The sequence below is a fragment of the Notolabrus celidotus genome, chromosome 19 (assembly GCF_009762535.1).
Source record: "Notolabrus celidotus isolate fNotCel1 chromosome 19, fNotCel1.pri, whole genome shotgun sequence".
In the NCBI taxonomy this organism is placed as follows: Eukaryota; Metazoa; Chordata; class Actinopteri; order Labriformes; family Labridae; genus Notolabrus; species Notolabrus celidotus.
The window spans coordinates 26,452,397-26,479,492 of NC_048290.1; the positions used below are offsets into that span (position 1 = coordinate 26,452,397).

Genomic DNA, 27,096 nt, shown 5'->3' on the forward strand with positions numbered 1-27,096 from the left:
CTCTCTCATCTTTCTAAGTAGGAGAACTTGCAAAATCAGTGGTTGACTAAATACTTTGTTTGCCCCACTGTAACTCAATATCTGCTGATAGCTAGTATCACACAGACTATCCAATTCAAGTTTTACCATCCTTTTAGTTTAAAAAGGACTCAAGGAAATGGTTTTCAGAGGTCTGAAGCAGCATGCAACAGCAACTAAGATCAATGAAAAAAAAGTAAGGATTATATATCATTTCATGGATCATAATCTGTTAACTGGAAAAATCACCTCTACATTACACAAATGGCCCTATTTCAACATGGTTTTTTGTTTACTGATACAAAAACATGAATTTTTCATTTAGAAATGTTTTTTTCTTTTTCTTTTTTTTTTAAATGTCAGTTTTAAAGTTTTTAGTAGAAGTTTACCAATCAAAGATATAACAGAGATCTATTGCTGTTTTTGCTCTCACTGTTACTCTTCTAATTATAATCAGAAAAAACAATCTTTGCAAAACAGAGCTGCAGAAAATCAAACTCACATTTCAAACTTTTGACAGTATTATTTTTCTGAGCAATTTTGGAAGTTGAGACCATGTTGATTTTTCTTTTTTTTTCTGTGGGAAGGAATTCAAGAGGAACAAATAAACATTTGAAAAAAAAAAATCCTAACTGCATCGTATAACATTCCAACAAAGATAAAGTCTAACACAAATTTCACATTATAGTACACAGCTGTGTCGAGCAGATTAAAACTACTGGAATGCGGAAGGTTGCATTTATAGTAATCCTTCCATCGCAGATGTCATGAGACGTTCACACATCACAGCAGAAATGATTTATTTCACCTCCAGCATCCTGCTTCTGAAATCTAAATTTACCTTCTTAGGTTTTTAATGTGCTGCAAACAACTAAACCCAGTTTGTTAAAGCCCTGAAAGACTTTTAACGCCTTCTTACTTGGAAAACACATTTTTGATTAATGTTTTGCCCTTCTTATGGAGCTGTTTGCTGCAAAGTTGCACACAGAAATAATAGCGTTTGTACCTTGAAGAAAAATGAAACGCTAGGGCCGCAAAGCAAGTCAGACGTGCTGTGGCGACATTAAAGGTGTTTGTAATGGAATGGTTGTATTCATCCTGAGATAGCTGCAGGCGCCCGTCTGGCTTTGCGGTTACTTTTACAGCTCATTTCAGATCTGAGGAGCAGGGAGTGTTTGTGAGAAATAAGCACATAAACACATGCTTTGTGCAGAAAGTGTGTGTTGGTGAGGATTCAGAATGACGGTAGAGGAGACAGAACTGGTCTGTCAGAAGAGGCAGAAACAAAGAAAACAGATCACAGACTGCACAGCTGTTAAGGAAGAGATTCTTGAAGCTCACTAGGATATTTGAAATGCATTTCTTTTTAGCTGACAGACCCTTTGGAGTCAGTGTTTCGTCTACAGTATGCCCATTTGTTCTGATACAGTAGTCAGTTCCCTAAAAGTTGTCCTATTCTTCCTAGACAACCATTATTTTCCCTCCTTTTTGCTTTCACCTCTCTGTCTCACTGTCTCCTTCCCCTCTGTCTGATTCCTCACTTGCTTCGCACTTCATACACATGCTGCATTCATCTTGCCTACAGCCCTCCAACTAAACCTGCCTGTCTTGCTATTTTTGCTCACTCTCTTCCCTTCCCTCAGACCTGCCACTCCCGCCGTTTCCTCTTGATATTTGTTTCCCCTCAAGTTTTTTGTGCTGATGCTGTGTTTTCCACTGTCGCTGGAATATCTCAGTGTCAGACACAAGGTGAAGCTACAGGAACGACGGGATTAAAGGTACAGTGTGTAGTGTACAACAGCATTTATCGAACCAGACTTGGTAGAAATGGAACTTGATATTCATAAGTAAGATTAAATTAATAAACTGTATAGTCTCTTGGATATTGAATTGTTTTGTTTTTATTAAATCTGACAGAGTATTTATGTATGGAAAACTAAAAGAAAACACAATCCATGTTTGTGTGTGTCACAGTTATCACCTGCCACACCTGCTCAGCCTCTCAGCCCACTACATTTCCACTCCCCTTCGTTTACCTGAACCACACTCTCCTCATTAAGCCAACACAAATCCCCTGTTTCTCATTACCTGCTGCCAGTATTTAAGTCCCGGTTTCAGCTCACTCAGTGCCAGATTGTTCTCACTGCAAATGCAAGACTCTCCAGCACTTTTCCTCGGACTGATCTCCCGGTTTCGACCCTGCCTGTCCCCGACCTTCCTTCCTCGTTTCTGCCCTGGTAACTACCTCAGCCTTCTGTCCCCGACCAAGAGATTTGCCTGCTCCTCGTCTGTTTCCAGCCTGATCCTCCACACAGCGAAACCAGCTTCATGACTGTTACCTGCTGTTTCCTCCGGGCTCCAGTGTGCTGCTTTTGGGTTCACCCTCACACCCGTAACAGTGTGAAGTCTCTCCTTTGATACTACAAGTGTGTATAACCAGTGCCTATGAAGGTCACAGCATGTGATTCATGCTTTATTCATTTAAGCTTTTCATCTTTCTAAAGACTTTCATAAGCCTAAAGTCATCTTAATGTTTATGCAGTGTTATGTGTAAATGAAAAATCTTTGTGTTTCAAAATGTTTATTTATGATGCTTTTAAAAGATCGGACTGTAAAAGCATATCTTGTATCGCTTAAGTCTTCAGTGGAAAAAATTAATAAAACAAGTAAAATAAAATAGGCAGACTGGGCGTAATACTAACTTTGATTAAAAAGTTATCATCTTAATAAAGACATTAGGCCATGTCTTCTGGATTGACAAACAAAGATTCCTGAGCTCTCATTGATTCATCTTCAATAAGACAGAGTAGCACAAACATCACAAGGATGGACATAGTTTACTCAATATACATGGTCAGGGCTGGAGTACTCCAGTCCAACTCCAGTCCAACTCCAGTCCAACTCCAGTCCAACTCCAGTCCAACTCCAGTCCAACTCCAGTCCAACTCCAGTCCAACTCCAGTCCAACTCCAGTCCAACTCCAGTCCAACTCCAGTCCAACTCCAGTCCAACTCCAGTCCAACTCCAGTCCAACTCCAGTCCAACTCCAGTCCAACTCCAGTCCAACTCCAGTCCAACTCCAGTCCAACTCCAGTCCAACTCCAGTCCTGATTTTTCTGTATTTGTCTTACTTGGTTAGAACTTGCGCACTGATGACTCCAACTTGGAATCAGAGCTGAGCATTGACTGCATTCAAACTCTAAAGATGAAGAAAATGACTCGGACTTTCTAATTAAAATAGACAGTTTTTGTTTATTTTTATTGTGGCAGCTTCAGGGTTGGCTTTTCTTTTACTATTCATGGGTGGAGCCTTGGAGAAAGTTTGTCAGTAATGCAGCACGACCTGTCCTTCCACCCACCGTTATGGGGAACGTAAGATCTACCTTCAATAAGGTGGACGAGCTAACCCAGCACCAGAGGGAATACTGGCAGAGTAGCATCATGCTAACAGAACTAATACCGGACACGAACGCCACATTGGAAGGATTCCACCTGCTGTGGGTAGACAGGATACAGGAGAGCAAGACTGAACAAATTGGTGAAGAAGGCCAGCTCAGTCCTGGACCCTGTGGAGGTGGTGGCTGAACATTTGTGTTATATATATATATATTCTTGTTAAATTCTTATCTTTAAACGGAGAGAAGTCAGACAAAATTTCATTTTACTTGTACAACGACAATAAAGCCGATTCTGATTCTGATTCTGATTCTGATTCTGATTCACACCTGAGCAGACTGGGTTCAGGAGGCTGCAGTTTAGACCTTCATTGTATTTTCACTCTCTCCTCAGGCCTGCAGACATTGTTTGTATATCGTGTTTCTGGAGTCAAACACAGTTAAGGCTGATTTATACTTCTGCGTTGAATCAACGGCGTACCCTACGCCGGGGGTCCGCGTAGCTCCCGTACCTACGCTGTGGCCTACGCACGTAGCTGACGTGCACCTCCTCCAAAATGTAACTCCCTGTAGAGCCGACGCGGACCGCAAGCTCTGTGATTGGTCCGCTCGGCGGCTTTGTCTTTCCCGCATTTACAACACTTCCGGGATCCCGGACAGCGGCCGCACATCGGCCGTGTATTTCATCTCCTCCTCTCTATTCTTCATGTAATCATGTCTGTATGATAAACAGCAACATGCATCAGCTGTAGATTAACAGAACACGCTCTGAAACTCTGTGGAAAAGTAAACAGAGATCGTAGCGGGACCGGAAGCAGGCGGCCGGCTATCAGAGAGACCGTACGGCCCTCAAGCGTTTCAGCGGAGAATTGCTGCGCGACACGGACACACCGACGCACAAGTATGTGGGGCTCATGTCCGTGTCAGCCCCTGCTGCGTAGGGGAGACACAGAAGTATAAATCAGCCTTTACACACACACACGCTACATACACACTCACACACTTAACATATTGTAATGTTAATTTCTATACTCAATTAAAAACGTGTTGCATAACTTTGCAGTCTTTTTTTTGTTCTGTTAAATTTTGGGGGCATTTTCACCTTTATTGATAGGATAGTGAGGGACAGGGAATGCGGGGAGTGGAGAGTAGGGGAAGACATGCAGCAAATGGTCAAGGCCGAGAGCTGACCCAGCAACCTCTTCGGTGTGGACTATAGCCTCTGTATGTGGGGCGCGCTTAGATTGCTGGGCCACTGGCACTCCTTCATCACATACTTTTGAGCCAGCGTCGTGACATCATACATCCCAAATAATTTCTCCTGTTTCAAACAAAGGCTAGCACGGGTTTTCATCTGCATTCACGTTCACATGCCATCTTGTTTAGCAAACAGAGGCATCACATATGTTTTTTGCTTCTCAAGATCTTACAGTAAATACAAGCAAGAAGGGTGCAACATGTTTGATATGTGTGAACCATTAAAACAGGGGCAACCTCTAACTTAAACATATATCTGTCCAGGATAAACAGAGAAAAGAAAATGAGATGCTAAAGTATGAAGAGGTGATAACATTACTAATGGGCCAAGATGTTTATTTAGATAATATTCTGATTAATAATGAGTCGGCTGCAGGTATTTTTGAGTTTATTAAACACCTGCAGTGGCTCCACAGCGGCAGAAACAATATGTGTCTTCCCATTAAGAGAGGCACGGTATGCACGATGCACAGCACTGCAACCATAATGATAGTTTAAAAACTCCAAACACACCTACAGGATCAGTAAGTGTCTAATGTCAATAAATAAAATGTGTTTTCTACTCATCCAAAAGGTTTCACCTTGAATGATTCATACAGTGAATAGTTTAGAGAAAAGCAGTACTCCTCCTTATTAATCCTCAGGTAATGGGGACTGTCAATGGACTCAACTGGGATACTTTTCTGGTTGCTTAGATTCACTTCAGGTTATTCCAATAGGTACTAATAGTGCGCACTCTGTATACATTTGCACAGCCTTTTATTTCAACACTAGCTCTACCTTTTGTTTCTAACAACCCATTAATAGTTTCAGTCTTAATGCTATAGATGATATTGACAACCATTCTCCTCTTAAAGACCAGAGCTATTGGTAGAAATAGAACCTAACAGAGGAATGCCTCGTTGGTAGTAATTCAAAGAGAAAAGAGAAATCTATAATTTGAAATCAAAACAGGCAAGGCTCCCTTTTCTCATTTATCATTTATAGAAACAAGAATAATGCAACTCCACCAACTTTCAAACCCCTTAACATCAGCCTCTCTTACACTGCTATCCCTAAAGTCATGTAGGCACTTTGATTTGTTCAAACAGAGAAAATTTCAAAGATAAAACCAACACTTTGAAACTCAGTCCCTGATAAAACAGCCACGACAACCTTGCCTTAACAGAACAATACACTTTTATTACCTAGACAATTGAGCTTTAAGAGAAGCTGTAAAAAAACCTTCAGCTTATTCTGCTGCCTCTACTTTTGCCCACAAGCTTTCATAAAGCTGATTTTAGCTTTATGACACCAGATGTACTATAGAAAGTTAACTGTTCTTTTCAGCCAGGTCTTTTGCAAAAGACTGCAGTTTGATAAAAGGTGTCATTTTGATGCATTAGTAATAATTTAACTCAAGGCCAATGACAGAGACACCTCTCAGATAAACTTTCTCTTAGGTTTATCTTTAGCAGTCTAGACTTTTATCACAGTATCTCCACAGTCAAAAAGAAAACATCAGACAGCTGTAGCTTGTCTAGAATACTGAAACCAGCACCAAGATATTGGACCACAATTCCAGCAATGCTTAAACCACTGTACTGGTGTTTAATCATCTAGGTCAGGGGTGTCAAACATGCGGCCAAAACCGGCCCGCCAGAGGTTAAAATCCGGCCCGCTGCACCACTTTGCAAAGTGAAGAAATTACAGAGAACACATTAACTTCATTTCAGATTTGTCCTCTGGGGGGTCACATAAAATCATAGGAGTAAACCAAAACCTGAACTATGCTTTTTTTCTTAAAGTGAGAAGATAGATTACTTGCTATTTGCAAAATTCAGTGGAGATCAGGCGGCAACCTCTGGTCTATAAAATATGAGTCCAATGTGGAAGTGCTAAAAACTGCGGTTCATTGAGGATCCGCTTGAGGCTGGCTCAAGACGATCTTTACAGTAGAAATAAACATGTTTACAGCCTGGTACAAAAGACCAGTGTAGTCTGGATAGATCATTTCTCTATCGGCACACACTATAAGGGTTGAGTTTTTTTCTAATGCAGCAATTTGGAAGATATTGAGATTATGAGTCTTCCAATGAGAGGCACAGCTGACTTGACTGACAGGCGGGAACACTGTAGTTGTTGGCTAGTCAGCCAGCCTCTTTACATCACAATAGCTCGACAGCAGTCGAGCAGCATATTTTATACAGTCTATGGTGCTGACTGAGTGAACCAGAAGCTGAAAAGCTTTTTTTTTTTCAGGACTTTTTTCCTCAAAGTGATAAAATAAATGACTTGCTGTTTGCATAATCCGATTGAGATTCATAAAGATTTTTTTGGGCACTATAAGATGATCCACTAACTACTAACACTAGCACTACACCGCTGCATACAACACTGTCCAGCAAGCAAACTGTTCATGCTGGAACTGAGGAGTCCAAAATAGTCAACTTTACCTTCTTCATTATTATAATCTATCTATTCGCTGTCAGGTGAATGGATAACTTGTGTGTTTGGTGTGTTTGCAGCAGGTCTCAGTGCAAAAGCCCACTGTGAGACTCATCATGGCAAAAAAGACCATACAAACATATTATGTTATGATTTTGCTGGTCCGGCCCACTTCAGATCAATTTGGGCTGTGTGTGGCTTCTGTACTGAAATGAGTTTGACACCCCTGATCTAGGTCATTTAGGACAGGTTTATTTAGTGTTCAAATGCTCAAAAACAAGCAGAGTGAACCAACATTTACTTCTTTGCACCCATCTGTAGAGTCTACTACAAATGTAAGCTCATTTAAATCAATGCTCAAAAATGTATTAACAGCTGTAGGATTCATTCAGTTGTGACCCATTACTGAATTTTCAATCTCCAGGTTTTTTTTAAGCTCACTTTTGCCTGTTTTCTATTTTCTTGTAAATGCAACTCTAATGTCTTAGTTTTCATGTATCCATGCCCTGTAAACCAATTTGATTTGCCAGGTGTGTAAAAGTTATTTTATGAGTATCCTGGCCTTGCTCTGCCTGTAAATAAGAGATACCAGGGAATACAAACACTTCTTACCTAGTATAAACTAGCTCGGATTTTCACCAGCTGGGTGAAAATCTTGTTGAGGGAGCCGTTTGTTTGCATGGCACGTAATTCATGCAAAGGCAGTACTTGGGTGATGGGGGCACCTGTCGGCAGTGTGCTTTAAACACTACTATTTCGAAACAATCTGTTCATTCAGCCTCGGTGCTTCCACAACAACAGGGAACTGGACGGAGGGGGAAATGAGCACTCTAAATAGCTCCCTCGCTGCTTCAAGCTAGAGGAGTGCTGCTGCCTGACAATAATGCTGTAGTGCATAACTTTAAAATGGATTGCAGGCTGGCTCATTTTTGTTTTGGAGGCTGAGAACCACATATATATATATATATATATATATATATATATATATATATATATATATACATTTTTTTTTGTTTGAGTGGTGGTGATTTGCTCAAAAAATGAATCAACTGGTTGAGGATATTATTAAATCCCAACCCTGCATTACTATATTGATAATATATGATCTCCAAGGACAACTTCCTGTTTACATTGACACAAACCTTGGTATAGACTACTTTTTATTATACATAACACAGAGGGAATGACTACTTTAGGGCTTTGTCATAATGATATAAGCGCTTACAGCTTTAAAGCTCCTGTGAGTGCAATTCGTTTGTGTTGATTTTGGCTCCCCTGTTGATAAAGCAGTAAAAATACTAGCTGTCATTAAAAAATTTTCTTTCTTAAAATAGTCAAACATTGAGTACATGATTGTTTATGCAGGCCATGAAAGAAGCTCGGCCCATAAAACAACAGCTGCTCTTGGAAAATAGCAAACTGGGCGTTGTATTTAAATGGCCTTAGCCTGCCTATTCTTGCTGCAATCCCCTGCAAATTGTTTCACAACTTACCTCCACCCCTGCACCTCTGTTTTTCGCTGTACCGGATTTTACCAGTGTCGTGTTCATGTAACGGGTATTGTGTTGCATATTCTCCCACTTGCTTTAGTGTGTAATAGTTTGATACATGTACTTGTGGCTCTAGAGCGCCCCCTCTCCAAGGTATATGTTCGCTGTGCAACTCTAGTGCTTTGCCAGTGTGTATAGACCTGCCGGAGGTGAGTGTCAGAACGCAGCACCGTGTACATTTATAATTAAGCTAACAAGCTAGTAGCTAACCTTGTCATTGTTCTTTGTAGTGTGGTGTATGAAACACCGAACGAGCCACTGTGCAACTGACCAGCATATGTTATGTCCTTCTCTGTTCAGGTACACAAATATTTTGTATGTCTGTAATTGTATATATTCGCTGTGCAACTCTAGTGCTTTGCCAGTGTGTATAGACCTGCCGGAGTGTGGTGTATGAAACACCGAACGAGCCACTGTGCAACTGACCAGCATATGTTATGTCCTTCTCTGTTCAGATATAAAGTGTTGGTCTGGATACTCTTTCAAGCCTCCTTCATCCCTTGGAATACACAACGCAGAGTTTATTGAACCATCCAGCTGCAGTAAAGTGCAGTTGACCGTGGTTACATTCACTGATGCCTTCTCTGTTCTGTACCCCTTGGAGTCTTTGCTGCTGCTCTCCCTGCCTTGGCTTTTCATGTATGCAAATGAAAGAAATGGGAGGTGTGCTCTCTCCACTTCAAGCATTGGCATTCTATGTAGGCACGTGGAAGGGCAGGGAGCTCCCAGAACAGAGCCAAATTTAATTTATTGCACACAAAATAATTCATTCTTTAGTTGAAAGTGGTCCTGACTGAAATCTCACATCTCAAGAATCTGGCCCTGAAAAAAGTAAAAAGAGACTGTTTCAGTAGTGAAGTACATTGCTTCAACTGAGACCTATCCTCTGGCAGCATATCCAGGCATTAAAAATAACTTTAGTCAGTCTTTTTGCTGATAGTTTTGATTGCTTTTGTAGGTCACAAAGAAGCATCAGTATTCATTTCAGTCTGTTTCTTAACTTATAAAAGTTAAGTCAAAACCCAATGTAGTATTCATGCTTTTTGTGCATATTTTACCCTTGTATTTTTGGTGAGCTTATTAGAGCTAAATCTCCATAACAGATATTTTCAATGCATATAAATGAAGATAACATTCTTCTTCTGAATGGCATATCTGAACTCTAACTCCATTTTCCCATCTGAATTTATCAGCCAGACTGTGAACAACAAAAATGAAAGATGAAGTCTTGGGACAGGATAACAGTTATCTGCTATCAGAACTCTTCTGACTACTGTGGGAGCCCAGAAATATTGGCAGGCACCCTAAATCATCATCGTCAGACAATAACTGATGGGTTTTGAGATTGAAAAGAGAATACAATTGTATATTTGGTGTGAGGATGACAACAGAGGTGACAGCTGACTTGTTGGTTGCTACAATCCATTCACATAAGCCAGAATTTTTCTTGTAACACATACTGGATGCAAACCTCAATATGTTTGTAGGCATGGTGGAGAGTTGCACTGATATTCTTCTCACATTTAATGCAGTTAAATATTGTTACAATATTTTAATTAAGGGTGAATGTAAAGTGAATGAGTGGTTGTGGGATTCGATGATGATAGGGTGAGCAGGACACAGAAATGGAGCGGAGCGGTCTTGTTTCATCCTCAATCAGACTCTAATTAGCCAACTCATTAGTTATAATTCAAATCAAACTGAGCATTTCTATTCAAGGTAATGTTAGACAAGATGAACAGGACTTGACATTTCTGTTTTCATTCAGCTCTCCCTCTTCTCTGATCTTTGCTGTTCACACACCTGTAAACCTAAATAAGGCAAATGTCACAGCTTTTAACAGTGTTGCTATTATCACTGCTGCTAATTGCCTGAGATACTTTGTAGTGATAGACAACTGAAGGATGCATTCACTAGCTCTGCTGTAAGTTGCCAGAAGTTGCAGGACACCTTCCAACCAATATAAATAATATCATGTGCATAACGCTTTCAGAAAGAAATGAACATTTTTGCCACAATGTCAACAGGCAGAGGTGAAATGTCACAGTCTCCTTTACGTGGATTGATTTTGTATGAGATGTGTGATCGTGTTGTCTCTTGCATCACTTTTTCTGTTGAGAATTAATTCCAATTGTTATGGGGGTCTGAACAATCAGAATTATGTATGTAACACACCTGAGTAATAAATGAAGTAGTTTGTTTTCTCCATAAACTTGAACAGAAATCAAGTCTTGAAAAAAACAACTAATATCCCATTATTTATACATTTTGTACTCTGCTGCACTTGTTGCCAAAATCATTTGAATATCTGCTGCTCATCATACAGATATTGTCTGCCAAGCTTTTGAGTTTTTAATATGCTATTAAAATTCATCTGTCCTCATTGATCCTATCCTGCTGCATTGCAGGTGCTTTTCTTAGTTTACATTGATCTATTTCAGGTCACTAGACACTATGCCTCTCTTGTTGTTTGATGTGCTTAGCATTTGAAGCCTGGCACACATTACAAGATTTTTTAAAATCGTAACAGTTTTCGAAAACACAAGAGATCCCAAGCGTGATGACAAGTAGGACAAATTGAACAGTTATTGTCAAACAGTGTGTGTTGTGCAACGCTTTGGTTAAAAACAACACAACACACGCTGACAGATTCTGTTCACCTGCAACCTGAGTTGTGACTGTTAAAACTGACAATCTCCTAAAGTTTCTCCTGGTCAAACAAGAGTGAACAAGAATTAAACTTGTGTTGCTGCCACAAATCAATAACTGGGTTCTTATTACTGATGTCCATCTAAGTTTATACTTTGCGTTTACTGTCATTGCTATGTATCATTTTTCTGTTGCTAAGCGCCGTTCAAGTGGCTGCTTGTTGCAGCAGCTCTCTCTTCGTTGTTCTTTTTTTCATATCTGTTTAGTTAGGGCCTGAGCACCGATGGTGGCGAAGGCCCTATTGTAACCAAGCGTGCCGGATACGGCCCTGGTGGTGAGGCTTTCAGCAGTGTGACTGCCCCCTGTTGGCTGGCTGCAGTATAGGTCAAAAAATCCGTCTCCCCCATTCATTTGAATGGGGGAGCAGTCAAAATTTAAAAAATAAATACACGTCGTACGAATGTTTCTCACATCCGTATGCTGTGGTGATATGTAGTTAGTATTTGACTGTTTTGTGTTCAAGGCCTCTTTTTTCTGCAAAGTTTCTTTTTTGTTAGTTATTAGAGTTTAAAAAACGGGGTTTTCCGGGTTTGCTTTGATTCACAGCCGCCGTAGAACGAAACTTCAAAGGGCACACAGCGTCTTGTGACGCTACGCTGTAGGGCGGAGCTTATTACAAAGGCTTCACAGGCTCTGGCTGCACAATGGCTGCGCCCAGGAGAGGGATTTTTTGGCTTCAGAACTGTACAACGGGAAGAGGCGGAGCAACGCTGTCCATTTTTATTTACAGTCTATGATTGTAACCCTAAGGATTGTTCTTTCTTCCGCCACTTAAAACGCATTTTTGGACCCCTGAACGTGAATGAAAGCGCGGATATTTTTGCGCACTCATCAGGTCTGGTGAAAATTGCAAGTTATTATAGGTCTCGCAAAAAAATTCTCTGTAGCGCCCCCTAGAGGTAAAAAAACCACCCTATGCATAGAGCTTTTCTGAGCTACGTGCATGAAAAGCTTTACGCATATTCATGGCATCAGGACGCACAATAAAGTCTCACGCACCCATATTCAAAACTCAACAGGAAGATCGCCACCTAGCTTTGAACATGGAAAATGGGGCCAAAATGAGTCCAAGCAAGGGTGCATACTTTTGCTAATTTCTCCTAGGGCTTTTCTCCGATTCAGTCCAAACTAGGCACAATCTATAGTAAACACATTGACGATTAAAACAAATTAAAGGCACTCCGTTCAGACTAAAATGTAAATTGTCAGACTTTGGGGCGGGGCATCAAAAAAAATGTTGGTAAATGGATTTTTGTGACTTTAAAATGCACGTAATCTCACCTCATCCAACACACTCATCAGGCCTTGGGAAAATTGCAGTATTTTATGGGTTTCGCAAAAAAAGTTGAAAAAAATGTGCTCACTAGCGCCCCCTACAGTTTTCAAACACCCTCCCCATAGGGCTTATTTTGAGCTACATGCTTGAAAATCAATACGCATATTCAGGGCATCAGGACGCACAAAAAAGCCTCTTGCACCCATATCCCAAACTCAACAGGAAGAGCGCCACCTAGCTTTGAACATGAAAAATGGTGTCCAAATAAGGGTGCATACTTTCGTTATCTTCTCCGAGGGCTTTTCTCCGATTCAGTCCAAACCAATGGCAACCTTAAGTAGACACCTTGACGATTAAAAACTGTTCAAAGAATTCCGTTCAGACTAAAATTGTGGGCGTGGCACACTGTCAAGTTTGGAGGTTTTCTTGGCAATCTGCCAAAAACTTGGAACATTTGCACCACCTAAGGCTGCATATGCTCTCAGATCTTGCTTTCGTATCATGTGGTGGCAAATATCAGGCGGCGGTTTACATGTGGTGGTGGCTCGCTTAGGCGGCGGCCGCAGGAGTGCGAGGGCCCGTTCATCGCCGCTTGCGGCTTTAATTCTCTTTGTATTTGGAGCCTGTCATGACTTTTAATGACTCATTTGTTGGCCTTAGACACCAAACTGGCTACGTTTGCAGTGGTGTTTTTACTATTTTTGTTCCTGTGTGTGTCAGGAGATCCTACGTGTAACTATGGTTGCATTGTTTACATACGAGATCAGCTGTTAGCAGCCCTTAGCATGTTAATGCTACATGATGCTAGGGCCGATGTTCCCTGCGAGCTGAGGAGAAGGAGGCAAGGATGACATGCTGGTACTGAGGTGCAAGCTAAGAGAAGACGAGATCGACCTGTCCTTCCACCCACCGTTATGGGGAATGAAAGATCTATCTACGATAAGGTGGACGAGCTAACCCAGCACCAGAGGGAATACTGGCAGAGTAGCATCATGCTAACAGAGCTAACACCGGACACGAACGCCATATTGGAAGGATTTCACCTGCTGTGGGCGAACAGGATACAGGAGAGCAAGACTGAAGTAACTGGTGAAGAAGGCCAGCTCAGTCCTGGACCCTGTGGAGGTGGTGGCTGACAGGAGAATTATGGCCAAGCTGTCGTCTCTGATGAACATTTACTTTATTTATTTTTCTCTATATATTCTTGTTGAAATTCTTGTACTGTACACCTTTTTTTTTGCTGCTGTAACTCCATGAGTTTCCCCGTTGGGGGATGAATAAAGGAGTATCTTATCTTATCTTAGCTTCTCTTATCTTATCTTATGTCTGTGTTTGTTATGCTCCCTTGCTCATTCAGCTTGTTCTCCGACTGCCTATTGTTTCATTCCACGTGGCAAACACAGAGTGCATACTCAGCTGTCTTCGGGGTTCCCCTCACACAACAAGATTTCTGATAGTGAATACCGAACATGTGTAATATTTACCATTTCAAGACTTCAGAGCAGATCAGGGTGAAGAAAATCATTCTCAATACACCTCACACCACAGGATAACCTGTCAAGATAAACTTTAGAATCAGAAGTGGAAGGTTTACCATTATCCTGAACTTTTCATTGCTAGTGAGTGGCAATGTGGCAAGAACCTGATGCCAAATCCTTCCCCAAAGTGTGATAACTGTACTGTGTTTTCACATAATACATCTGTTCTATGAGACTTGGCTGATTAAAATGAGATATTTTGCCACAGAAAGAAAGATGTGGATATATTTCATTCATATTTAATCATTTTGCATCTGAACTTCTTTTACACTGTTAACCAGAGGGTATGAATACATGAAGTTGATTTGTAGGTTTATTGCTTCTCCATCTGTCTTCCTCTCACACTTTATCTCTGTCTCTTACTTTCTCTCACATTCAGCTGCCGGCCACTATGTTAATTGTGCCACAGTGCTAAACTTGTTTTATTCAGGCCAAGAAGAAAAGGCGATTCTATTTAGATAATGCTAATTCAGCTGTAGTCTGTTTACTGCAGCAGTTGTCTTGATTAATCTCTGGCAGTAAAGCTCTGTGGGGCACAGGCAGCAAGTGTCAGACAACACCTGTAGTGTAGAGCTCCATCACTCGAGTTCATGCTAATTATGTGCTGTAGGGAGAACGCAAGACTTTGAAGTGATGTTGACAACTTCTTTTGCATCATTTTGATAACAGATACATCACTAATCCTACACTGACTGACACATCACATGGATGTTTCATCTACATTACATATGCAAGCTCAAACATAAAAGAACAGTCTGAATGACACACATACAGTATGTCGAGACACACACGCTTTGCTTGCACAGAAAATGATAAAGGAAACCTGTCTCTCAGACTCAGACACATTTGACAGCTTGTTTACTTGCTAAATAATCCTTCCTCAGTTTGATGCCTTGTGGTAATTCCATGACAGGAGAGTCTAAAACTGTGACTGCAGTCAGTGTCTGTTTGAAACTTTGATTTTCCAACAGAGAGCTGATCTGTGTTGGACTGTTTAACACCACGTTCAGTGACCCGCAGTAGTCCTGTGTCAAATCATTTCCACTAGATGTGCACAAGAGCTGAAAGTCAGGCGGTACATCATGTTGCTGTCAGGTCTGTGGTCATGCAGCCAGCTAATTAGTCATGACTCAGTGTTGTGACCCTTAATGAAATGTTTTAATAGTGGGTGGTTTTGCAAATCACAGCCTGCCATGAGGACGGTACAGCCGTGTTGAAAGCTGAGTTCTAGAAATAAGAAAACATTACTGACCTGCAGAGCAGTGATGCTACCACAGTAATGGACATTAATCTGTACTGGCTTTTAGCCCAACAGTTCCTAACCTCAAATGAATCAAACAGTCTCTGAATTTGGGTTATCAAGTCCACAAAATACATATCTCTGTCATTTTGGACCAATTTTAACTTTAGCTCAATTTATTATTCTGCAGTTGTATGTTCCTGCAACTGACAGGCACATTAGTATGTAATTCGGCATGGAGAGCCCTATTTACCGTGAGAAACATCTAAGATAAGCTAAGATTAGATATTACTTTATTGATCCCCAAGCGGGGAAATTCAGATGTTACAGCAACCCAGACATAAGTACAATCAAGAAAGAAGTTTCAATAAGTAAAATAAAATAAAATAAGATAAGTAAAAAATAAAAATAGATAAATCAAGCTAGAATACAATTTAGATATATACAATGTAACAAATTGAATTTAGATTAAATAGCAGTAATTACAGGCAGTATTAAAAATGGTTCAGTAGTGACAGGTTGACATGGTGTGATTGGTGTTGGTAATGACAGATTAAGCAATAAATACAAATAAATATGGGTATGTGGTTAGTGGTCAGCATGGGGCAGTCTGTGGCCTCCGTTACTGTTTAACAGTCTGATGGCGGTGGGCACAAAGGAGCGCCTGAAGCGTTCAGTCTTGCACCGTGGTGGAATGATGCGCTGACTGAACGAGCTCCCCATCAGCCACAGCTCATCATGGAGAGGGTGAGAGGGGTTGTCCAGGATGGCTCGCAGTTTGTCCATCAACCTCCTCTCAGCCACTGACTCCAGACTGTCCAGTTCTAGTCCAACCACAGAGCGGGCCTTCTTTACCAGCTTGTTGAGTTTACTGGCCTCCCCCCCAGCAGCAAAGAACAGAGCACTGGCCACCACAGACTGATAGAAGGTCTTCAGAAGCCTGCTGTAGACACTGAAGGACCTGAGTCTCCTCAGGAAGAACAGTCTGCTCTGTCCCTTCCTGTAGATGGCATTAGTGTTGGTGGACCAGTCCAGTTTATTGTTGATTTGGACCCCAAGGTACTTGTATGAGTCCACCCTCTCCTCTTCTTCCCCCTGGATGAGGACTGGGGCTGGGGACCTCCTGTTCCTCCAGTAGTTCACCACCAGCTTCTTAGTCTTGCTGATGTTCAGCTTCAGGTAATTGCTGTCGCACCACGTGATGAAGCTGGTTACATTAAAAAAATGGCCAACAATCGCTTCTTCTTGTAGGATGTTTGAATGGGAAATTCGAAACACAAGTTTATGGTTGTGAAGATGGCACAGTTGGAAGTACTTGGGTAGCCTTAGGAGAAAGAATTGTCTAAAGATACCTAACCAGATTGTATGAGTAAATCACAGAATTAAGCCAATTGTCATGAATTTCTGTCACCATTCTTTCTTTGCAGCTACGTTCGTCACATTTCACTCTTGCTACAGCTCTGCACAACCGTTCCCCTTCCAATCACTTTGCAGTTTCATCATTTTTTCATTTCATCAGTCTCATATGAAATTAACATCATCCACCAGCAACAGTTAGTTTACAAAACAAAAAAGAAAGCCCCCTGTTGACTCAAAGCGCGACAGACTTTCTTTATTCTTCTTTTATTCACTTACCTGGGAAAGAATTGTATGATAAAGAATACAATTCATGGTTCAAATACAGACAAGAAATACATGAGCTGTATCATAAAAAATACATCTAAAGCACAGGGCTGCAACTACGATCACTCACAAAAATGCTAATTTTTACAATGAAACATGCATTTACCCAGTGTAACTATTTAAACCATGAGTATTTAATGTGATCTGACGCAGACAGAGCAGCAGGATAACACAGATCTAGTAGATGGTAAGTGTACCCATCTATTTCACTGATTTAGCACCAAAGCCAGTGACCAATGTTTTTTAGTCCTAATTTTTGTGTTCATTGGGATTTAAAAGACAAAACATTAACAAAGCAACACAAAAAATCCAAAACTAAGGATCTGAGGAAATCAAGTAGTAGACTGAGCTTGTGGAGGGAAAGAGAAGTAACTCATTTGTGTTTGGTATAAAGCAGAAGTTATTTATCACTAAAGGCTGATTTATACTTCTGCGTTGAATCAACGGCGTAGCCTACGCCGGGGGTCAGCGTAGCTCCCGTACCTACGCCGAGGCCTACGCACGTAGCTGACGTGCACCTCCTCCAAAATGTAACTCCCCGTAGAGCCGACGCGGACCGCAAGCTCTGTGATTGGTCCGCTCGGCGGCTTTGTCTTTCCCGCATTTACGACACTTCCGGAATCCCGGGCATCGGCCGCACATCATCGGCCGTGTATTTCATCTCCTCCTCTCTATTCTTCATGTAATCATGTCTGTATGATAAACAGCAACATGTATCAGCTGTAGATTAACAGAACACGCTCTGAATCTCTGTGGAAAAGTAAACAGAGATCGTAGCGGGACCGGAAGCAGGCGGCCGGCTATCAGAGAGACTGCACTGCCCTCAGGCGTTTCGGCAGAGAATTGCTGCGCGACACAGACACATTGACGCACAAGTATGTGGGGCTCATGTCCGTGTCAGCCCCTGCTGCGTAGGGGAGACGCAGAAGTATAAATCAGCCTTAAAGGTGAGGATTGTGGGAAACAAAGTGAAGAGATGGAAAAGGGCAGGTGAGTGCTGTTTGAATCAATAAATAAGGAAAACATGACCAAGACTATAAACTAGAGGGAAGAAATCAGTTTAATTAGTGAAAAGAGATAAAGATAAAACTTAAGTGACTACTCTACCTGCCCACCAGACCATAAAAGAAACAGCACCCATGAACCTGGTGGGCTGAAGGAATAAATCCTTACATTCGTATGATAGCATGTATGTACAAATCTAATAAAAGCCCTTCTTTTTTCTTTTTTTTTCCGTTGCTTAGCGCTGCTCGAGTGGCTGCTTGTTGCAGCAGCTCTCTCTTCATTGTTCTTTTTTCAACCTTTTTTCATAGTTGTTTAATTCTCTTTGTATTTGGAGCCTGTCATGACTTTTAATGACTCATTTGTTGGCCATCGACACCAAACTGGCTTTTACTATTTTTGTTCCTGTCTGTGTCCGGAGATCCTGCGTGTATCCATGGTAACATTGTTTACATACGAGATCAGCTGTTAGCAGCTCGTAGAATGTCGATGCCGAACGATGCTAGGCCCGATGTTCCCTGCGAGCTGAGGAGAAGGAGGCAAGGACAACGTGCTGGTACTGAGGTGAAAGCTAAAAAAGACTACATCGATCTGTCCTTCCACCCACCGTTATGGGGAATGTAAGATCTATCTATGATAAGGTGGACGAGCTAACCCAGCACCAGAGTAGCATCATGCTAACAGAGCTAACACCGGACACGAACGCCACATTGGAAGGATTTCACCTGCTGTGGGCGAACAGGATACAGGAGAGCAAGACTAAGCACAATGGGGAAGAAGGCCAGCTCTGGATTGTAACCAGGACTGGACCCAAAAGCAGAACTCAGGCAAAGAGGGATTGTGAAAATACAAGTCTTTTATTTGGAGTTCACCCTGTGGTAATGGCGCCGTGAGTACAGAGCAGAGCAGTCCCTCTCTCCGGCGTACTCACACAGAGGGTAACTGGAGCTCAGGCAAAGGCAGGCAGGTTCAGCAGCAGACAGGGAAGCGATCAGCACGAGAGCAGGAAGCATGCACGGCAATCTCTGAAGCAAGATGGAAATACCACTGAAAACTGAAGTACGATCTGGCGATGAGTAGGAGGAAATCCAGAGGCTTTATATTAGAGGGTTGATTAGTGAATGGGCTTCACCTGGTGCTGCCTGTTGGTTGGAAACCCCGCCCACAATCACCCACAAGAAACAAACAAGGGGAAGAGACACAGGAGGAGGAGTAACAGACAGGGAAATGACAAAACACACACAAAGAGGGAGAGGGGAGGGCTGCCATGATGAGGATCATGACATTGACATTACCATTACTTATTTGCAATGTTTGGGTCCAATTTTGAATGGTACAATAACACTAATTAATCATGCTCACTGAACAAAACTAACTAAAAAGTAAGTTCAATCCATCCATTATCTTGACCGCTTATCCCGTTCAGGGTTGCAGGGAGCTGACTTTGGGCGGAAGGCAGACAACTATTCACGCACACACACACATACCGACAGGTAATTTAGAGAGACCAATTAACCTGGTGAGCATGTTTTTGGACTGTGCAAGGAAGCCGGTGTACCCAGAGAGAACCCATGCATGCATAAGGAGAACATGCAAACTCCACATAGTGAGAAATAATCCACTTTCATGATTATCCTCATTATTATGCACTCATTACTTTCACAACATTTTCCTCAGAAATTTTTGAGCACCAAACACATAATGATTCTGGTGACGATTATAATTCACAGATCATACACAGTCTACTCCACTGTTCTTCTCCCTCTGCTGAAACAAGTCAAACAAAAGGTTTGACTTGTTTGGGAATAATTGGTATTAACCATAATGTAGTAACAAAGCTAGCATAATCTGCTACTTAAAACCTTACAGTGTTGGACGACAGAATGTGCTGCCTGAGCAGGTTACATGTTGCTTTTCTACATGCTGTCCATGTGTTTTGATGCATGATGCATTGACTTTCATTCTCAAATAAACCAGCACAAAGAGCAGGGGCCGCTTGCTAGTGCTTACTTGCAAGTGAATAAGGGTTTGAACCCATAAATAGATTACACATCAGTGGCCAGTAAGTTGTTTTTTGCTTACTTGATTTAAAAAAATACTTGGAAAAAAAACATAAAAGAAAATGCCTTTGAAGTAGAAACAAGTAAAGTGTGAGAATAGATGTTCTCACAGAGCAGTAATTTATATTTTGATATAAATATTGTGCCTAGAGACAACTCTCCTGTCATGCCCTCTGGTCTGTCCGTGTTGTCTTGAAGTCACACCCAAGCGGCAACCTCCGGTCTAAAAATATGAGTCAATGCGGAAGTGTTAAAAGCTGCAGTTCATCGAGGATCCGCTTGAGGCTGGCTCCGGAAGTACCGGAAGTCACATACACATGAATGGGAAAAAGACGATCTTTACAGCAGAAATAAACATGTTTACAGCCTGGTACAAAAGATGAGTGTAGTCTGGATAGCTCATTTCTCGATGTCCTCTCACTGTGAGGGGGGTGAATTTTTATCTAATTCGGCAATTTTGAAGATATTGAGATTGCTAGTCTTCCAATGAGAGGCACAGCTGACTGTGGGAACCCATCTGTTTCTGAACGCTGTTTTGAAGCCAATCGGCTTCGAGCCAGTGTGACGTAAAGAGGCGGGCTTTGAGCCTCCTAGCCAACAGCTGTAGTGTTCCCACAGGCAGCTGTGCCTCTCATTGGAAGACTAGTAATCTCAATATCTTCAAAATTGCCGAATTAGATAAAAATTCACCCCCCTCACAGTGAGAGGACATCGAGAAATTAGCCATCCAGACTACACTCATCTTTTGTACCAGGCTGTAAACATGTTTATTTCTGCTGCAAAGATCGTCTTTTTCCCATTCATGTGTATGTGACTTCCGGTACTTCCGGAGCCAGCCTCAAGCGGATCCTCGATGAACTGCAGCTTTTAACACTTCCGCATTGACTCATATTTTTAGACCGGAGGTTGCCGCTTGGTGACGTCACGGATACTATGTTCATATTTTATACAGTCTATGACTCCCTTCATTTCAGGTCTTGTATTAATTGTGTTTTGGTGTAATACTTAGTTCTAAATATATATAGATTAAGAACTTCAAGAAATGTCAGTTGTCAGCCTTCAGCTCATGCACTTAAATGTTTAAAGGTAGCAGCATGCTAGTTTATTTTCATTAACATTGAGAACATATGATTTTAATATTAACTATCAAGAAGTTAAAACTACAATGGTATAAAATATCAGTTTAAGAGCTGAAGACTAATTTTGAAAGTTGAAGACTGTATAAACAGAGTTACACTGAGGAAGAGAAAACCTTTATTTTGAAAAGTAATGTATGAGGTACTGTTGAAATTCAATGTCTCAGGATCTTGTTTATTTGTAATTCAATGTATGGGGTGCAGTTGAAGTGGACAGTAGCAAACAGAAAGTTAACAGAACCTCATTTACTGTGAATGTATGAATAAATTCTACTGAGCGAAGCTGCACTGTACAGAAGCATGGCTGCCTGTCTCATCCTTTCTCCTGTTTAACACAGGAACCTTATCTGTTTATGGGACCTCAGACTGGGCCCTGTAACGTGTGTGTGTGTGAGCGTGTGTGCGTGTGTGTCAGTCAGCACTGTTGCCATGGCGATGGGACCAAACTTCTAAATGGTGTTCATTTCCATGTACAGTCAATGGGAGTTTCCAATATGAGGTGTGACATCACAGATGACAGGCAAGTAATGCAATTGAGTATGATGTCATAGTGATCAAAGGAGCCTCATCCTAGAAACATACTTATACTCAAAAACACACACCACAGTACCACTGACAGACAATATAGGTGTAGAGCTACACGCAGCAATATTTCAGACGATCAACAAATCAAGATCAACAAAATGCCTGTACAAAAAAAGCAAGTATTGGTGATGATGGAAGACTGGGAAAAATTAAAGGCTTCCTTAATCGTGCCAAATGCCAAGTATCCTCAAGGGAACACTCGAGCACAGAAAGAGGAAGTTGAGAGGATTCTGGAGGAAAAGAGATGCAGAAAGCAAGAGAAGGAGGACTATTTAAATAGGATTGCTGCAGAGGAGGTGGAAGAGAAGAAAAAGGATACGCAGGAACACCTTGACAAAGCCAATCATAAGCTGTTTCTGACAAGAGACTGTGTCCGAAATTTCAACAGTGGCCTAATGTCATTGTATGTTAGGGAGGAGAATGAGGCATTGTCGAAATTTCAGCAAGACAGACAGAAACACGCTGAAGAACAAGAAAGAAAATATGAAGAGGAGGAGAGGAGGCTTAAGGTGGAGAAAGATCTGAGACAAGAGCAGGACAAATCCCATCAGAGACGGAAACTTCATGAGCAGGTACATGAAAACATGAAGATGATAAAAGAGAAGAAACTAGAGCAAGAGAAAGAGAAAGAGAAAGAGAAAGAAGAGAGAGATAGACGTCACGCCCTTGATGTTATGCGCACACAGGAGCTGCGAAATCATGTGAAAAAAGAAGCTGCCAATAGGAGGATGACTCGTCAGAGTCAACTTGAGGATATTTCAGTGAAAAAGTTGTATAGAGAACAGGAGGCACAGAAATCCATGTCAGAGGATTTGAAAATAGCACGTGATCAAATTGAAATTGAAACACAAAAACAGCAAAGACAATTTCACAAAAATTATAGGTTTAGAGAGAGACAGGTTATAATAGATGAGGCCTGCGATATCTTGGAGATCACAAATAAGCAGCAGGCCGCCTCCAGGACCATGAGGGAGAACGCTCAAATGTCCAAGAAAGAGGCTGAAGCAGAGGCAGAGAGAACAAAGAAGTTAAGAGAAAAGAAGGCAAAGGATGCTGAAACTCACATCTCTTGTAACACTCTTAGAGAAAACCGTGTGCTCCGGAAAGAACAGGAGAAGAAGGAACTCATGCAGAGCGAGCTGGACTTGGTCCAAGCAAAGCAAGAGGCGGACATGACATTTTTGGTTAATGAAGAAAAACGGGTCACGATGATCAGGAATAAAAACATTAAGTGTCGTGACCTTAACATTAAATTAGCAGAATCGAGACACGCCCTTCAAGAAAAGGAGAAAAAGGAGGCTCAGGACGCTGAAAATAAGATTGCGATGCGTTCTGCTAAAAGGCAGCAAGAATTCGAGGAGTACGTGCAAACTGAAATACAAAGAGCTGCAGGCAGCCGACGGTTTGCTGGACTTAAAGCCTATGCTCCTGGTGCTGGGGACAAATGTAAAGATCAGCCGGGCTTCCTTCCACCTATAAACTCAAAACATCTGCCTGCAGGGAGACGCTACCCCTCCACTAGAGTGGAGAGTTCATGGCGTACTACAGGCACCGAGGAAGCTTTGCCCAGGTTTTCTACTGAGAAAAGCAGATCCACCAAGCAGCATTTGGAGAGGAACAAAATAGATTTAACTTACAAAGAGTATGGCCCTCAGCTGACCCACCCCAAACACACTGCCACCAAACAAACACCTGCAGGTATACACCGTCACCATCCTGGTCCAGAGGGATCCATGTTTAGTACCATGGGCACCAGAGAACCATTGCCTAGATTAGCGACAGAGAAAACGCGCTTCATCAAGCAGCATCTAGAGCGAAACAAGCTGCAGTTATCTTACGAGGATAACAGTATGGTCAGTTCTATCCCCCTTCCTCCCATTGTCAAAAATGAAAGACCTGCAGGACTACACAACCCACCTCCTGGGACTGAGAAATCCTCCTACTGTACATCAGACACAAGTGAACCTCTACGTTCTTTTGCAACTGACAAAACCCGGTCAACAAAGAAGAATTTGGAGCGGGGACACAAGCTGCAGTTATCTTACAAGGATAACAGTATGGTCAGTTCTATCCCCCTTCCTCCCATTGTCAAAAATGAAAGACCTGCAGGACTACACAACCCACCTCCTGGGACTGAGAAATCCCCCTACTGTACAGCAGACACAAGTGAACCTCTACGTTCTTTTGCAACTGACAAAACCCGGTCAACAAAGAAGCTTTTGGAGCGGCGTCAGCGGAAACCTGCTCATGTGAGCACGATTAATGTAACGTTCAACCCCCACCCGCCCATTCTTTCAAACAGAAGAAGAAAATAAAACACCCCTAGTTAAGTATGCAACACAAATCCTGTTAAACATCACCAGTAGCACAGCAGCTGTGTTACACTGTCCAAATGTCCAATTCTTATTATATTAGGTTTCTGGGTTTCCTCCTGGTACTCAGGTTTCTTCCCAAGTAAATAAATGTTCAAATAAAATATTTGAAAAATATTTGTATATGACTGCACTGTCTTATCATTCTTGTCATCGATGTTAACATTGTTACTGTGAATTTAATTCTAATGCTCTCAACACTCTGATTTCCCTCTCTCTCTTCCTGTTTGTGTTGTTTTTTAATTTCATTTATTTTGTTTTCCTCAGGGTGAAGGTAATTCTGACAGAATCAATCAGCCTGCTATTTTGCAAATGTAACTGATGTGTAAAAGTAATAGGTTTTTAATTCACCAAAAGGTTATCCTCAGTTTGAGTTGACACTTTGATATATATTTTCATGTTTCAGTATTTATTTAATGGGTATTTGTATTCAATTTTGAAATCTGTTTTATTTTGGCAGGCTTCCACTGATGAAGTCGCTTGTCCGTTTATGTTAGAGTTAATTCAGTGATAAAACACGGTTTAAAGTGTTTCAAAGTTGGTCAAATTGTATTTGTATGCTCACAGACGTTTTATTTTAATGTAATGTTCGTTGTGCAAGAAGAGTTTATTCACCTTATTTCGCCACGCCCACTTTAATACTTTGATTCTTCTGCATTTTGACATCCAACTTCCGCTAAACCACCCCTGCGTTTCCGGTAGCTAGCTTGTAAGAGGAAAGAAAATGTCAACAAACGCGACACCAGGTGTTTTAAAGTGGGAGCACACCAAAATGTGATCAGAAGATCAGATTTAAATGTGTATAGATTCTCAGCTTCTTGTCAGTTATGCACACTTAAAGCTGGAGTAGGACATGTTATTTTGATACATTTTTATCATTCACGAGCAAAAAGCAATATATACATCGGTATGGAGTAATACACAAAGTGATTTAACACTGAGATGAGAAATCTCAGTTGTCTGTGTCAGCAGCTAGACTGCAATAAGTTCGTCCAATCAGCCATTCGCCACCGAGCGCAATGATTGGCTGACCGGCCGGATGACCTGTGACCTGCCGAAAGACACACCTCCTGTTTACAGGAGTGCGCGTGACCTGACTGAGATCGTCATCAACAGGCTGTTCACTAACGCAGAACATCTGATAAACATGTCAGAGAGAGTAACCAACGATTTAGCTCAACTTCTGCCTTCAAGTTCTGCCGCTAAACAGAGCAAGAAGAGGAAGACTGTGATGGAAAAGGAGACGACTTAAAAACACTGGATGAAGATACAAACACGAGTCAATATTCGGGATGCATTTCTGCGACGGCTGAAGGATTTGAAAGGTCTCTAAAGCGACGCCATGGTTGCTGATTTTCTACTGGACAGGTAATCGTGTCATTTCATTTGTCTTTGTGTTCATGGTTTAGTTCATCTATGAGACAGCTAGCGATAACTTCGGCTAATGCTAGCGGCCGGCTAACGGCTTGTAGCTCTGTTTATAGAGACCTGTATACAGTCTGTTAGCTTGTAGCTCTGTTTATAGAGACCTGTATACAGCCTGTTAGCTTGTAGCTCTGTTTATAGAGACCTGTATACAGTCTGTTAGCTGGTAGCTCTGTTTATAGAGACCTGTATACAGTCTGTTAGCTTGTAGCTCTGTTTATAGAGACCTGTATACAGTCTGTTAGCTTGTAGCTCTGTTTATAGAGACCTGTATAGAGTCTGTTAGCTTGTAGCTCTGTTTATAGAGACCTGTATACAGTCTGTTAGCTTGTAGCTCTGTTTATAGAGACCTGTATACAGTCTGTTAGCTTGTAGCTCTGTTTATAGAGACCTGTATACAGTCTGTTAGCTTGTAGCTCTGTTTATAGATACCTGTATACAGTCTGTTAGCTGGTAGCTCTGTTTATAGAGACCTGTATACAGTCTGTTAGCTTGTAGCTCTGTTTATAGAGACCTGTATACAGTCTGTTAGCTTGTAGCTCTGTTTATAGAGACCTGTATACAGTCTGTTAGCTTGTAGCTCTGTTTATAGAGACCTGTATAGAGTCTGTTAGCTTGTAGCTCTGTTTATAGAGACCTGTATACAGTCTGTTAGCTTGTAGCTCTGTTTATAGAGACCTGTATACAGTCTGTTAGCTTGTAGCTCTGTTTATAGAGACCTGTATACAGTCTGTTAGCTTGTAGCTCTGTTTATAGAGACCTGTATACAGTCTGTTAGCTTGTAGCTCTGTTTATAGAGACCTGTACACAGTCTGTTAGCTTGTAGCTCTTTACACAATGAAGGTGGGTAAGGACTACAAGTACATCACAGACCTCCAGAGCTAAATCCTTCACAGAAAGCTGACAGCAACTGGGGGATGCCAAAGAGAACAAGGAGGCCAGATGATCCACGCTTACATGTTTACCTTCAACAGCCATTATTTTTATTTCTGTAATAAATACATTTTCTAATAAAAGTAAATGTAGAACAACTCTTTTATATTGCAATTATTTGTGTATAATGTTGTGTTACTTGATATGGATTTAAATTATTTTGTAATTTGAAGAGAGAAGGCCAGTGTTAATTTAAAGATTTATTTAACAAATGTAAACACAGCACACTCAAGTATTTTTTTACATGAAGATAAATATAAAATATATACAAAGGAACTAAAGGGTCACCATAAAAGTATTGTATGTAATCATGTCATAGTTTCATTCACTCCCCACTGAAACCTTTATACTGTCCATGTGGATCTGGGTAAGGGTCACGGATTTTCCAGATACAGCAACAAGGTATTACTCCTCTACTACCTGCACCAAGTGCTCCATGCTGCCAGACAACAACCTGTCTGTGCAGCATGGCGGAACTTTCTGTTGCTGT

General features: G+C 41.4%; 1 protein-coding gene across 2 annotated transcripts; it reads left to right on the forward strand.

Moving 5' to 3' along the window:
- Positions 1-21,774: 21,774 nt before the first annotated feature.
- LOC117830712 (trichohyalin-like) lies at positions 21,775-24,365 on the forward strand. 2 transcript variants are annotated; one of them, XM_034708963.1, is made up of 2 exons: positions 21,775-23,729; positions 23,937-24,365. In XM_034708963.1, the coding sequence occupies exons 1-2, from the start codon at positions 21,975-21,977 to the stop codon at positions 24,189-24,191; spliced, it is 2,010 nt and encodes a 669-aa protein (XP_034564854.1). In that variant the 5' UTR covers positions 21,775-21,974; the 3' UTR covers positions 24,192-24,365. The 2 variants fall into 2 exon arrangements, with proteins under 2 accessions (XP_034564854.1, XP_034564855.1); XM_034708964.1 differs by having other exon boundaries at positions 21,775-23,705; positions 23,913-24,365.
- The last annotated feature ends 2,731 nt before the right edge of the window (positions 24,366-27,096 follow it).